The sequence below is a fragment of the Magallana gigas genome, chromosome 3, assembly GCF_963853765.1.
Source record: "Magallana gigas chromosome 3, xbMagGiga1.1, whole genome shotgun sequence".
Classification (NCBI taxonomy): domain Eukaryota; kingdom Metazoa; phylum Mollusca; class Bivalvia; order Ostreida; family Ostreidae; genus Magallana; species Magallana gigas.
Window position 1 is genome coordinate 19,536,973 of NC_088855.1, and position 12,695 is coordinate 19,549,667.

Consider the following 12,695-nt stretch of genomic DNA (forward strand, 5'->3'; position numbering starts at 1 on the left):
ATAGGAATATATAGAGTAAATCTTTAAAAATCTTCTTCTCAGAAACTAATCAGCCAGATGATTCTTTACAATTGTTAAGACTTTGGCTCCAGGACAATTTTTCGGCCTCACAAGAAGGTTCATCGTTGATGTAGCTTTATATCCCATATATAACAATTGTTAAGGATCTTTTTGAGAACTGCAATACTCAACATGTGATATGACTATAAAATCATCCTGTTAGAAAAGGGACTAATGATTATAAACATAAGAATATCCAGGGGAAAAAATGGATTTTATTTATACAGGATCTACATGTATTATTGTACATTGTCCAGATTGTTTGTATTATGACTCCATTAAACTGATTTTATCATACCTATTGTTCCTCAGGTGAGCGAAGTGGCCCATGGGCCTCTTGTTTTCTTAATCTTAGAGTTGTGCCTTTTATTAAATTCATGTACTACATGTTCAAGAAGGGCTGATGGTTTTGGGTAAACACATTATTTCTGGTTTTAATTAAGACTTAATTTAAGACCACACAGCATTTACACACAAGCATATGTATATGCATATAATTGTATTTTATACATTTATTGTTTATGACAAAAATATGTAGGTTTTTTTGTAAAACATTATTAAATTGCGTATATAATGAGATTGATTGTACTTTGAAGTCCTTCATCCTGGATTTTTATTAATTGGTTTTCCATGTGTTTTGCATGGACATTGATGGTGCTTTTGGGTAGTTAATGTGAAACATATAAGTTTTTTTTAATTAATACATCACCTCTTAACTTTTGATTCTTACCTACATAAAATACAGCTACATGTAAAGATGTAGTTCTTTTAGGGGGATTGGACAACAGAGTGGAAATTATGTAATACATGTACAGAAATAATGTAATTTATACAATACCTGGTATAATGTAAATAATGTAATACAGAAAATATAAGAGGCTCTATAGTTATGGTTTTATTACAATCGAAGGAGATGTCCATGTATCTGCTTTATTTTTTTTTTTTACTAATTAAAGATACACTTCTGAAGGTGATTACACTTTTTGATTGAATATATCCCAGTTACATAAGGATGTATTTTCAAAACAGTTGTTTTAAAACTAATAAATATTATATATTTGCACCATTTTTTTAACTGAATTTAATTGAATTTTATACCTTATAAGTTGTTTTTCTTCTTAGTCAAAATAAATTTTATTTTTCAACATATACAAATCATAAATTGGTATATTTGTTGTTTAGTTTGTTGTGTTATTGGTTTCATTTTATGCTTGCATGAATATTCATCATTAAAACTTTTAAGTCATTAAATGATCTTATATTTGAACATGCAAATCTAAGTAAACCCATATTATAATGACCTTTGGAAGTTTTCCTTCAATATGAAATGTATATTATATGATTACTACATAGTTATGATATGCCTGTGTACATTGGGTTACAATTGTTTGCAAACTCTAGCCAATATCTTTTCCTAAATGCAAATGATGTTCATATGATTATGATCATGATCATGATGGTATATCATGAATAAACGGAAAGTGTATTGTAGAGAGAACCCATGTGCAACAGTCTTGTTTAATTATTAATCAGATCGTTATTGTTAATTATTTTTTGTTGCTTATGATATGAATAAAATAAAAAATGATCTAAAATTAGAACTGCTGTATTTGTTGTGTTATATATTTGAAGCGATTTCTTAAGACTAGAATTCATAATTTAATTATGGTTTATGGTAAACGCTAAAGCTATAGCCTAGACGAACGATTTTGATTTTTTATTAAAAAAAAAAGATTTTTCTTACATTTGTTTAGTTTATGATATGATATGAATAAATCTATAAATCTAAAACATTTAGATTTATGGAGGGTGGATGGTCAACAAATTTACCATCAGATCTACCTAACATTTTAAGATAAGATTTGTTAAGATATAACTTATTTTTAGCAATAAAGAAATCTATATATTTTGCCTTTTAAATTTTGGCATTTTCTTATATCTTTATATAGAGCCATTCTTCTTAAGATCAAAACCGTCTAAAAATAGCCACGACCATCGAGCCCTAGCTCTGTTAGTAGTACCCCCCCCCCCCCCCCCCCCCTCGTTCCAATCCTATCCCCGGAAGCAACTAAAGACGTACAAAATCTTTTATTGTCCCGAAATGTCGTTGATTCTGAGTGGATCCATACGGCCAAAGTACCATTGGTTGCCTTTGCTGGCTTTTATGAGGGACCAGTCATGCTTCCACACATTCTTATTCCCGGAAAGCATGGCAACGAAAGGGGGCAAATCCGCATTTAGCTTACATTTTAAAATTAAATTAAATTCAATACATCACCATTACTTATAATGCTATTTGTGGCATTACTTTGAAAACATGTAATGAATTACCATTGCATTTGACAGTAACCCCAAGCCATGTTTTGATCAATTGATAAACGGGGTGTGTCAATTTCAGTCTGGCAGTTTCTATATAATTTTGAATCCGAAGAAACGACGTGCTTTACTATGCATTTGAAAACTGCTGAAAGTGAACTTGACCAGATATAGACTGGCAGTTGCCACCGATAAGGTATTTATCAAGCAAACAAATTACATATTACAATGCTTGAACACGCCAATTGTGTTGCTGCATTCATTGAATGCACTTTTTGCATTAACCTTACCAAAACGCTATGATTTAGATTAAATGTTGTTGACCAGACTACCAATACCGCTGGTCGATTTGGGTGTTTCTTTTATGTAACATACTGATGTACTTTAATAATGATTTAGTTGAATTTCTTAATTTTTACGATCAATTTGTTGATTTGTTAAAAGAAAGATGTAAATATAAACAATAAGATACTTTCTTTGATGATTCATGCGGGTTATAAAGGTAGCGATAATTGCAGAACGATACAATGTGTTGCCAAAGTAATATTGTTGCAATAGGTACTTTTGGAAATATTCCTTACATTTTTAAAGATCGAAGTAGATATACTAATATAACACTAACTGATATATACCCAGATCAATCAATTCAACGCAACTCAATCGATTATACAAGAACGCGAATCAAGCATCGCAGGAACACCGACAATGAGAGGCTATAAAATAAAATTCTACGATTTCTTACACTAATTTTGATTATCAATAACTATATTATAACTACGTGAATGTTAGAAAAAAATACAAAAATTAATAAAACTTTAATTGATGTTTTTTCGGACGGATATGCCAAAAACGTAAAGCAATCGCAAAAAATTGTTGCAAACAAATTATAGCATTAACCAAACAAACAATAGCTCCTTTTCTTATAATAATACTATTTTTTTTTGGGGGGGGGGTTAATTTAGTTATGCTTTTCGAGTAAAATTGAGTGACAAGATTTTCCACAATAACTCAAAACTAACTTTTCTTTAGCCTACTTTTTCCCCTTTGAAGTTCTGTATTTTCAAACATACACAAAGTACCCAAATCAATATGGCTAGTGATCCAAATTAACCACATTTTCGATTAGCACTTTCCATACAGTGTTATACATGTATATCGCAATAAACAACACAAAACTGTAATTTTGGTATAACAGTTATTTTAAAAAAATTTATAGTACAAATAGCTTTACTTAATTAATAATTATTCCACCATCAAATCACTACACTGATAAAAGACTGCAGGGGCCGCGGAGTTCTTCGTCTCGTACGTAACCTGCAGGATACTCTGGGCCGGAAGTCCATTCGGCACCGTCACTTCCGTCGAGTACACGTATAACGACGGCTCGCCATTGTCCCGGATGGTCGACAGAGTTTGCAGGTGCCCGGTCTCCTCGCCGATCTTGATTTTGAAGTCGCCGTGGGTGTGGTCCCAGTGGTCCAAGTTCTTCTGGAAGGTGACCCTCAGTTTCTGCCCAGCCGTGACTTTTGTGACCATTGAGCCCCTCGGCCTGCCCCCACAGGGTCCTGACAACAGGAGACAGTCGGCGGACCCCGCTTTGTTGATGCCGTCCACGGTCCCTCTTTGTGGGGGGCTGAAGAGGCAGAGGTGACTATAGGTGACTGCCAAAACACCGGCAAAAACGGCGAAGGACAACATGATAGTAGCAAGGCAGATGGCTGGAATGAACATTCGACATGGGGTCACCAATATTTATGGATTTAGTTGTCTTATCGTAACCTTGATATGGCCTTTGATATAAGCCATAGTATTGTTTCGAGAAAGAAAGAGGCAATGTGCCCTTCCTTATATAATTACTAGTTACATGTTTTTATACAACATGACTAATATATAGTTTATTTGTTGAAATAAAGTACATGTACATGTATACATGGTAAGAAAAAATGGCATTACCGCACATGATATGTTTATCGATGCAAAATCACGTTTAACTGATATGTGTATAACATTTTGCGTGATGTATCAAATTTAATCAACGAGTTTTAGCCGCAGACTTCATCAGCAAGGTCCTATAGTTAAAAAAAGGATAATGTCTAAAGATCGTGATATAGTAATTGGAATTGCCAATCATCGGGGTCTATTTTAATTTATGTCAATCACGGAAGCTATATGATCGTGAAATATCTAATAATGTAATAATAAAAAATGAGAAACATATCAAAAATTATTATTGTTTTGTTTAATCTGAACATTACATAAAAATGGCACTAACACGTATTTCTGTACATGTGTATATGGAGTACACAATCTTTTTGACATATTTTTACAACGAAAATATGCTTTACCACAAATCTATGAATTATGCTTATTAATATTGAAATCAACGCATGTCACAATGACAATACACCATACAACTATTGCAATCACTAAGTTAATGTTAATTTTCTAATTTCTGTGATGTCAAATACAATTTTAACCTCCATCTTGTACGATTCCCAAAACTTGATAAATATGTGCGCGTAAATTCATAATAAGCTCTTTATTATGCCCCCAAAGAATCGACGTTCTTTGGACTGATTGTTCTAAAGAACAGATATTAGTCTTTTATCTCCTCACCTCAAGCCCACTGCCAAACAGTTCAACCTTTTAGAACTCGTGGACGACGAACTGTGACTTGAGACTAGGGAACTTTGATAAATTATACATGTACATATGTGGATCCAAAGCCACTTTATACTCTTCTCTGTGCGATTTTCTGACCCCTTTTCCCCCGTTTCACACAGTGTTGCAGGAGCTAAAGGTTGGAGTCCTCAGTAGATGAAGATTATACAGATATGCAAAAGTATTTCTTTTATTTTTAATTAATGAGATTCTTTCAACTGACTGTATGTACATATTGTGAACGTCTTTTATGACAATACATATATATAATTTATATATTTACAACATCAGGTCACTCATTGTAATTCACCAGCATCCTTCACTTGCAGGCACCCTTCAAAGGACGGCATAAAACACGCAACAATACTGTCAATACACCACAAAGTGTTTAAAGTAGTCACGACAAACTAGTGGCTTGTCTGGAGGTTACTTGGTCAGGGTGGAAAAGAGCCCACCGTAGAATCGGTGGAAGACGGAGAATGGTTGCACCAGTCGTAAATTAAGAAGAACAAAGAACTTCCTGTCATGTGACTGATCACGTGTTGTGACACTGTGACACGGCATGATAACGAGGCTCGTCTAAAACACCGGTTGAAGTGTCAAGGTTGCGTATGCACCCTTCGAAATGGGACTCGTATTTCTAGAAAAAAGAAAGAAAAGCAGAAACTGTAAATAACATCGAGTCTTTACCGCTTGAATGGGGTTAAATCATTGCCCGTAAAGTAGCTAAGTGCACTTTAAACAGCTATTCTATTGACTTGTTGATATTAAACTAATTTCTATTTAAAGTTCTAATTAATGTAACGATGCAATTCATTCAGTGAGCATTGGGGATGGTACAAGAAGAGACATAAAATCGTTTATAAAGGAATCGTAGACATCGGTTAACCAGTTGCTACAGCAGACGACAGGTACCACTGCGTACTAACAGGGCGAATATTTTCTGGGCCAATTTCACGGAGAGTATTCTCGAAATGAAAAAAAAAAATTGGGTCCTTGTTTTAACGTTGTACTCATCCATCAGGAATACCTTTGATCTGTATTTGTCATGTCGACAAAGAACTCTTGACATGTTTATAAAGGCCCCGCGAGTATTGGTGGGTAATTGTTACGATCCATAGTTTACTTTTCCAGCACAAAGAGGGAGACGGGCGGACCTGCGCTTCTTTCTGTACAGGTGTCAGCTAACAGTCCTTATTAATTATAGAGATGCAGTACGCGCACATGTCTAATTGGTCCGTCTTAGATTATAGCCAAATAATTTTAAAGAAACACACCCTTGCTAAGACTGTCCCACGCTTTTGCTTTAAATAAATCTCACTCGTCAAATTTCGGATTTAGTGACAGATGAAATTTGGGTATTAAACCTCCCCCCCTATGGAACTTATTTAGACGACGCTGTGTCAGCTTATAATGACATTTGTGGCACGTTATTTGTATGCAGACTTTTCTTTGCACTCTTAGCATTCTGTGTTTGTTGTCACGATTTCTGCGGAAATTTCTACAACCCCACACCCTTGTCATGTCCGAGAACGAAGACGTGAAACTTTATAACGACACAGTTTTAAAAACCGTCTCAAAGAATTTTTGTAACTTCCCTGATCTAATGAGTAATTCGTATTCATGATTTTTTTGTACCCCGAAAAACCCCCAGGTGAACTAGTATAACAATCTAAAGAAAAACATCTGCGGCAATTGAATATACATTCATAATTTCAGTCTTAAGACGGACACTTTTATTATCCGATTGCCTGTTTACAAACCAAAGTGTGAAACAAAACGACCAAGACCATAATGAACCGGCATTGCGCTTCGCTGGTCCAATATACCCGACATGAAAGAAGCCGAAACTAAAAAAATAACACCACACCCAAAAGTGTGTCCTCTTTCTTAACAAGATAGTCGACCCCGCTAGTTTACACAGATTAGCAGCATTATCTGTTTTTACCTTTTATGATATCAGAACATAATTTGTTTGTCTAGATTTCCGTGACATTGTGTCACAGATATTAATCGACTAAAGAATTGGGCAGGATCCATTCCCTTGACGCCCTTTTCATGTTACCTTCAATATACTAGTAGTATGGGTCAAATTTCAAAAGGTTTCTCGTTACGATTGTGTTTCACATGGAATAAACTTTTAATTTTTTAAAAACAGTCAAATTTCAATGAAATTTAACGTATTTGATTTCCCATCTCTTTACAGGTAACCTTAGTTCAAAGGTACTTTTGAGGAGAGTAGCAACAGCAAAAATAAAAAATATCACCGTTTACAAGAGTTTTAAAAGATTTTGAATCATTAAAAGACAATAAAATTGTCAGTCTCTACCTGAAGAGGATCAGTGTGCGTCCTGTCTTCCGGGAGTAGTCCGCCAAAAATCATGGACCGGAAGCCTTTGCACTCTACCCGGAAGTTCTTGAAGAAGTGTCTTCCATCAATCGTTAATCTTCCCCGTGTTCGGGTTCTTTGAAAGGAAATCTTCAAAAAAGGAAGAAAAAAATAAAAGAATATATTTTTATCAATTAAGAATTTAACATAGAAGAATAATGTGACTCTCGGTAACATTGATATCGATAATCGTACAATTTCTTTTTAAAAAGATGTAATCAACGTTTGAGAATTTCAATATTTGGCAAAAAAGCATTCTACTATCAACAAAAATTGCGACCTACAATCAAATTTGGCCAAGATACTCTTTTGTAAACAAACACAATAAATACTTTGGTGTAAAAGTTTATTTAAAAAAAAATTAATGCGTCATGAAATGGAAGTATTTTGATGCAATCAACTTTTAACGGCATAGCCAGACGTGAAGAAATGTTGGTGTACCTGAAATTATGATTCTGCATATGAAATATGTATATTTACTTTGTGAAACTGCGCATCGTTGGCTACTATTCTTGGCACCGTCAGCATTGCGTTAAGATGGCTACACTTAATGTGATACCGGAAATAGCTATCCACAATCTCCAAGGCGATGAACTCTGACTTGCTGGGGTTCTGATGCTTAGACGCCATATAAAACACCACTCCATTGGGGGAAGTAGCATTCATCTCAAACGAGAGTATATGCCTGAAAAGGTTTATAAAAAGAATTAATTCTGCATTGTAAACAATGGTGTATATATATCATTAAAAATTCCAAAAGAAAGAAAGAAGAGATTTGACTTAAACCCACGCTCTCTATCTTTCTGCGTCAGCTTGTCTCTGTGTCTAGTATCTCTGTGTCCGTCTGTATGTCTGCCCCCCTCTCTCTCTCTCTCTCTCTCTCTCTCTCTCTCTCTCTCTCTGAAAAAAAAGGTCGCGCACTTCTTGCACAAAAGAAGATCGAGTGGCTGAGTTCAAAGCACTGCGTTGCAGAATCGTTTAAAATGCATTTAAAAATAACATCGGGGTTATTAGTACTATGTCATTTCATTGCAGCAGTACAATATACCTTGTATAATTTAAACATAAATATATATTATGGAGATAACCATTAAAAAAGCCCTCGCATCGGACATAGACAATGGCGGGGACCGTAAACCGGGCAAATTATGGGTGGTTATTTCTTATTCCGCGAAATTGCCTCAATTATCATAATATATATCTGTTTGCAATGAATATTTTATGTCTTACAATTATACAAATGAAAAGGTTCAGTTTTTTTATAGGTTACGTAGATTTAGATTTGAATTGAGAATATTCTTTCAAATAGTGCGATTTTTGTGTTTGGTTTTTATTTTTCAAATTCAAATAGTACATGGGGTTTTTTGTTTGTGATCGTCGTGGAAAAAAATCAAGGATAATTGCACACACTGCGTTCAACCGCAGCACGCTGACTTGACATTGGGTGCTACCGGAAATGGGGGGGATATGAGTAAACATGAGTCATTGTACAGCAAGAGATTTACCCGTCCTCGAAGGTTTTGTGTAGCTTGTGCAGTCTGACCGAGCTCTTGGCGATAGGCTCAATGTAGACCCCCTCCGACGAGAAAACGTTCATCCCAGACTGCAAAAATAAAAAATAAAACATTTTTACTGTAATGGAGAAGATGCTAATGAGAGTGAGCAAAAAATAAACATGTTTCAGTGATAGCACGTACTTTTGGGGAATACGTAGAAAGAATGCTTGTAAAGGGCCCTGAATTTGATGTTAAAGAAACTGTCCGAAGTTTCTAACAATGCTTTGGTTTTTATTTTTGTTGCTTTCTTTAAGGTGCAAGTGCAAATGTCTTTAAGAACTATGATTGTATGGAATTCTTTGTGGACATGCCCTCCACATATTTTACCCCAATGGTTGAGCGATCTGTGTTTGATCTTCGATCGTCGAAGGGGGCCATTAAATGACTGCCTGTTCTCCCCTACAACTTAGCATTGTCAGCATCGTTCCCCCCTTTTTTCACAACAAGAGCCATTTACTCGCTGTAATCTTGTTAAGTGATTGTTTATTCTCATTCAATAGTGTGAAATATTTCTCTATTTTATGTCCAACAAATGGCCTTTAATCTTTTCAAACTTCTATTTGTGACTCAGCTAAATATCTCTGGATTGGCCAATGTAATGTTGACAAATACATGCTTTCTAATAAGTCGTCGCGTGCATTTTCCCGCGTTGCTGACATAAGCTGACCAATGGCGAGAATGGCCTTTGGCCAGCAAACAAATTTGTTTTCTAAAGCAAAATCGTAATGTGTTGGTGTCCCCTACAAATGTCCCCCGGGTGTTCTACGATAAATATTGGTATAGCTCAAAATTATTAACACCAAATACCTCCTCCAAGATAGTTTACTAAACACCGACACACTTTTGAAAACTTGTTAATAATCAGACGTGTGATATAATAGGAGTTGTTTGTGTTCACTGACAGTTTGTTTAGCACCAGTTCTTTAATTTCATGTAATACACAAAAAGTAATTAGGGTTATGTAAAAAATTGAACAGAGATGTTCCATTGAAAAGTATTGTCACAAATAAAACAAAAAACAAAACAACACCCACCCCCCCCCCCCCACCCCAGCTTAAAAAACCTAAAACATCTTCCTACAGAAAAAAAATATTGGTGAACATACTCTTCAATTTCTTTAAGAATTTTAAACAACTGTAAAACAATTTTTATACGACTGCTTTTAAAAAAGTATATCAATTAAACCGTAAATAAAACACGAAATTAATATTTATTTAATATATATATACACAATGTATTATTTTTTACATCTGATCATGCTGCGTGATTGAAAATTTAAGCAAGTGAAATCTTTGCCGCGTAAATAACACGCAGCGATTTTATGACGTCTCCATGAGAGTGGAAGTGTCAAGGGTATGGCAGAATCTAATATGATTATGCTTTAACAGTCGATGTATTAGATACGTAGGAAAGGTGTGATAGGAAAAAAAATAATCAAAGTTCTTTTTATATGCTAACCTAGTTAAACTGCATAAAAAGAAGATTTAAATACACGTTTGATAGTATCCTGACATAATCGCCCTGAGAGAGAGAGAGAGAGAGAGAGAGAGAGAGAGAGAGAGAGAGAGAGAGAGAGAGAGAGAGAGAGAGAGAGAGAGAGAGAGAGAGTCCGGCAATTAATATGAAATGTTAATAAGTTTACACATACTATATAATTTATATATATTTGAGCATAAAGAGTAGTATATATAAAATAAAGTATTTCAAATGATAGTGATATATATGTACAATGTTACCAGATTTGCATCATGTTAAAATAACAATTTCAATGCACTTTTTATTAAAAAAAAAAGATTCTATTTAAATGTCCTTATATCTATATTTGTAAATTACTTTTTTTTTAAATATCTTGTTTCTCTTTTTTGTATCACTGACGTCAATGGACTTTTAAAAATTCATTAGATTACAGCAAGCATTTGAAATGAATCAATTTGGTGTACAACGAGGTGTAATAGTCCCAGGTTCAAAGATAAAAATCTCTACTGAACATTTCACGCAAGAAATCTATTACGTTTAAGGAACATTAAATACCAATATGCAAGAAGAGAAAAAAATCTTCATTTGAAAAATTCAAAAAAAAAAATTAAACTGTTTTCAAAGCAAAGATAATCCACTCCAGTTTTTGCAACTCGAGGGATAATTAAGATGATGCAACACTAAAAACATTGATTGATAAGATAATTTAAAAAAGTTATGAATAAAAAGAAAATAAAACGTCGCCGAAAAAATATTTGCAGAGTATATTGGTGATCGTTGTTGTTTTTTTTTTAATCACACTACCTCCCCCACATATTATTTTAATAAAATTATGAAGGCTGGGCTAACAAAAAGCATCAAAACTTTAATTTAATGAAAACTTACCGAACAAAGTCCATGGGCTGAGGGGGTTTCTTGTCCACGGGTAACGCATAGGGTTAAAAACGCCAGGAGCACTGTCAATTCTTTCGCTACCCCCTCCATAAACATTTGCACGTTCATTTCCGTCTTCTAAATATGCACCACAAAATAAAAAGAGAAAATCTGAATCCTTGTCCTTATCGGTATAGTAGAATAACTGGACTGGCTTTTTTCTGTTTGGTAGGCCGAACTTAAATAGGGCATGTGCGTACTATATAGACTCTGACAAGAGCTAGCGCAGTGATTTTGTCCCGAACTGATTTACATATTTATGAATGAATGAATTTCTCTCGATCGCAAGTCGTCCGTGAGCGATCACGAGGAAATTTTTTTTACTATTTTTAGGAAAAACAAGTTTGCTTGGTTCCTACTCTGTAGACGAAGGCACGTGTCGACTACAGGTAGCGCGGAGTCAAAGTATTGATTTAACATTAAATAAATATCAAATTGGCGGTTTAAAAAAATAAAACCTTCATCCGCATACCGAAAGAGCGTCGTTATCGCATATTTCGAAGAAAGGAAAAAATGTGTTGCGCAAAATGTTTGTCCAAATTTTCAGATAAAACTTTCGCTTGGCGAGCTTAGCATTTTCTGTTTTATTACAATTTGAGAAAAATGCCCCAGTGTCTCCTATAAGCGGCAAGAGTACTTTGGGATCATAATTTTGACGCAAAGTATTTTAGAAAATACTGGGTTTAAGATCAAGTCTGACCACGATATTATATACACCCCCAAAAAACGGGGACTTGTAACTGTGTTAAGTAATTCACTTAGCTTTAGCTGATACACTTTCACAATAAAGTATTTATCTATTCCAAAAGTTAGGCATTGTCGCAGAAAGCACCCAAACAAAAGATGTCTAACCTTAAAACCTTTTTCGCTCTTTGGTCAGTCAACCCACAATATAATCTGATAATGCACACCTTGGCCTTAGCTCACGTTAAATGACTCGAGTCGCTCAGTCAATCCTTAATTATTCAGAGCTTATACCATTTTTAATTAATTTTCTTTCTAATTCCAGGTTGTAATTAAGACTTTTATTGAGCTATTTCTGTAAATAAAACGCAATTACAACACTGGGACTGGGTTTTCAAAAATGTAATTTTTTTTAAACTTTCATATCTGTGTTACTAATGTGAAAAGGTGGGCGCTTGACGATGAATCATTTTCCGACCTAAATTTAAACCACCACCGTATTATTTTAACAACCTAAACATGTCAAAAGGTTATCTAATAAGAAAATACTCCCCCTTTATGGAGAGAAATGCTTCCTTTAAAAATGTTGTAAAAACCTCTGAAAATTACCGATATCCACC

At 34.6% G+C, this 12,695-nt stretch overlaps 2 protein-coding genes across 2 annotated transcripts; both read right to left on the reverse strand.

Moving 5' to 3' along the window:
• Nucleotides 1–3,613: 3,613 nt before the first annotated feature.
• LOC136273691 (uncharacterized) lies at nt 3,614–4,111 on the reverse strand. The gene has a single exon (XM_066078799.1). It carries the CDS (start codon nt 4,105–4,107, stop codon nt 3,619–3,621), a length of 489 nt encoding a protein of 162 aa, XP_065934871.1. The 5' UTR covers nt 4,108–4,111; the 3' UTR covers nt 3,614–3,618.
• Nucleotides 4,112–5,211: 1,100 nt separating this feature from the next.
• Nucleotides 5,212–12,262, reverse strand: LOC105332864 (uncharacterized). Its single transcript, XM_011435592.4, has 6 exons — nt 12,244–12,262; nt 11,344–11,469; nt 8,932–9,029; nt 7,907–8,111; nt 7,367–7,516; nt 5,212–5,677 (listed from the first exon to the last, which is right to left on the reverse strand). The coding sequence occupies exons 2-6, from the start codon at nt 11,458–11,460 to the stop codon at nt 5,573–5,575; spliced, it is 675 nt and encodes a 224-aa protein (XP_011433894.2). The 5' UTR covers nt 11,461–11,469; nt 12,244–12,262; the 3' UTR covers nt 5,212–5,572.
• Nucleotides 12,263–12,695: the final 433 nt, after the last annotated feature.

Coding starts and splice junctions, on each gene's coding strand:
- LOC136273691 (XM_066078799.1), bottom strand. CDS start 4,107: ATGTTCATTCCAGCCATCTGCCTTGCTACTATCATGTTGTCCTTCGCC.
- LOC105332864 (XM_011435592.4), bottom strand. CDS start 11,460: ATGAACGTGCAAATGTTTATGGAGGGGGTAGCGAAAGAATTGACAGTG. Junction 9,030..11,343: donor CAGCCCATGGACTTTGTTCG/GTAAGTTTTCAT, acceptor TTATTTTTGCAG/TCTGGGATGAACGTTTTCTC. Junction 8,112..8,931: donor CACAAAACCTTCGAGGACGG/GTAAATCTCTTG, acceptor AAACCTTTTCAG/GCATATACTCTCGTTTGAGA.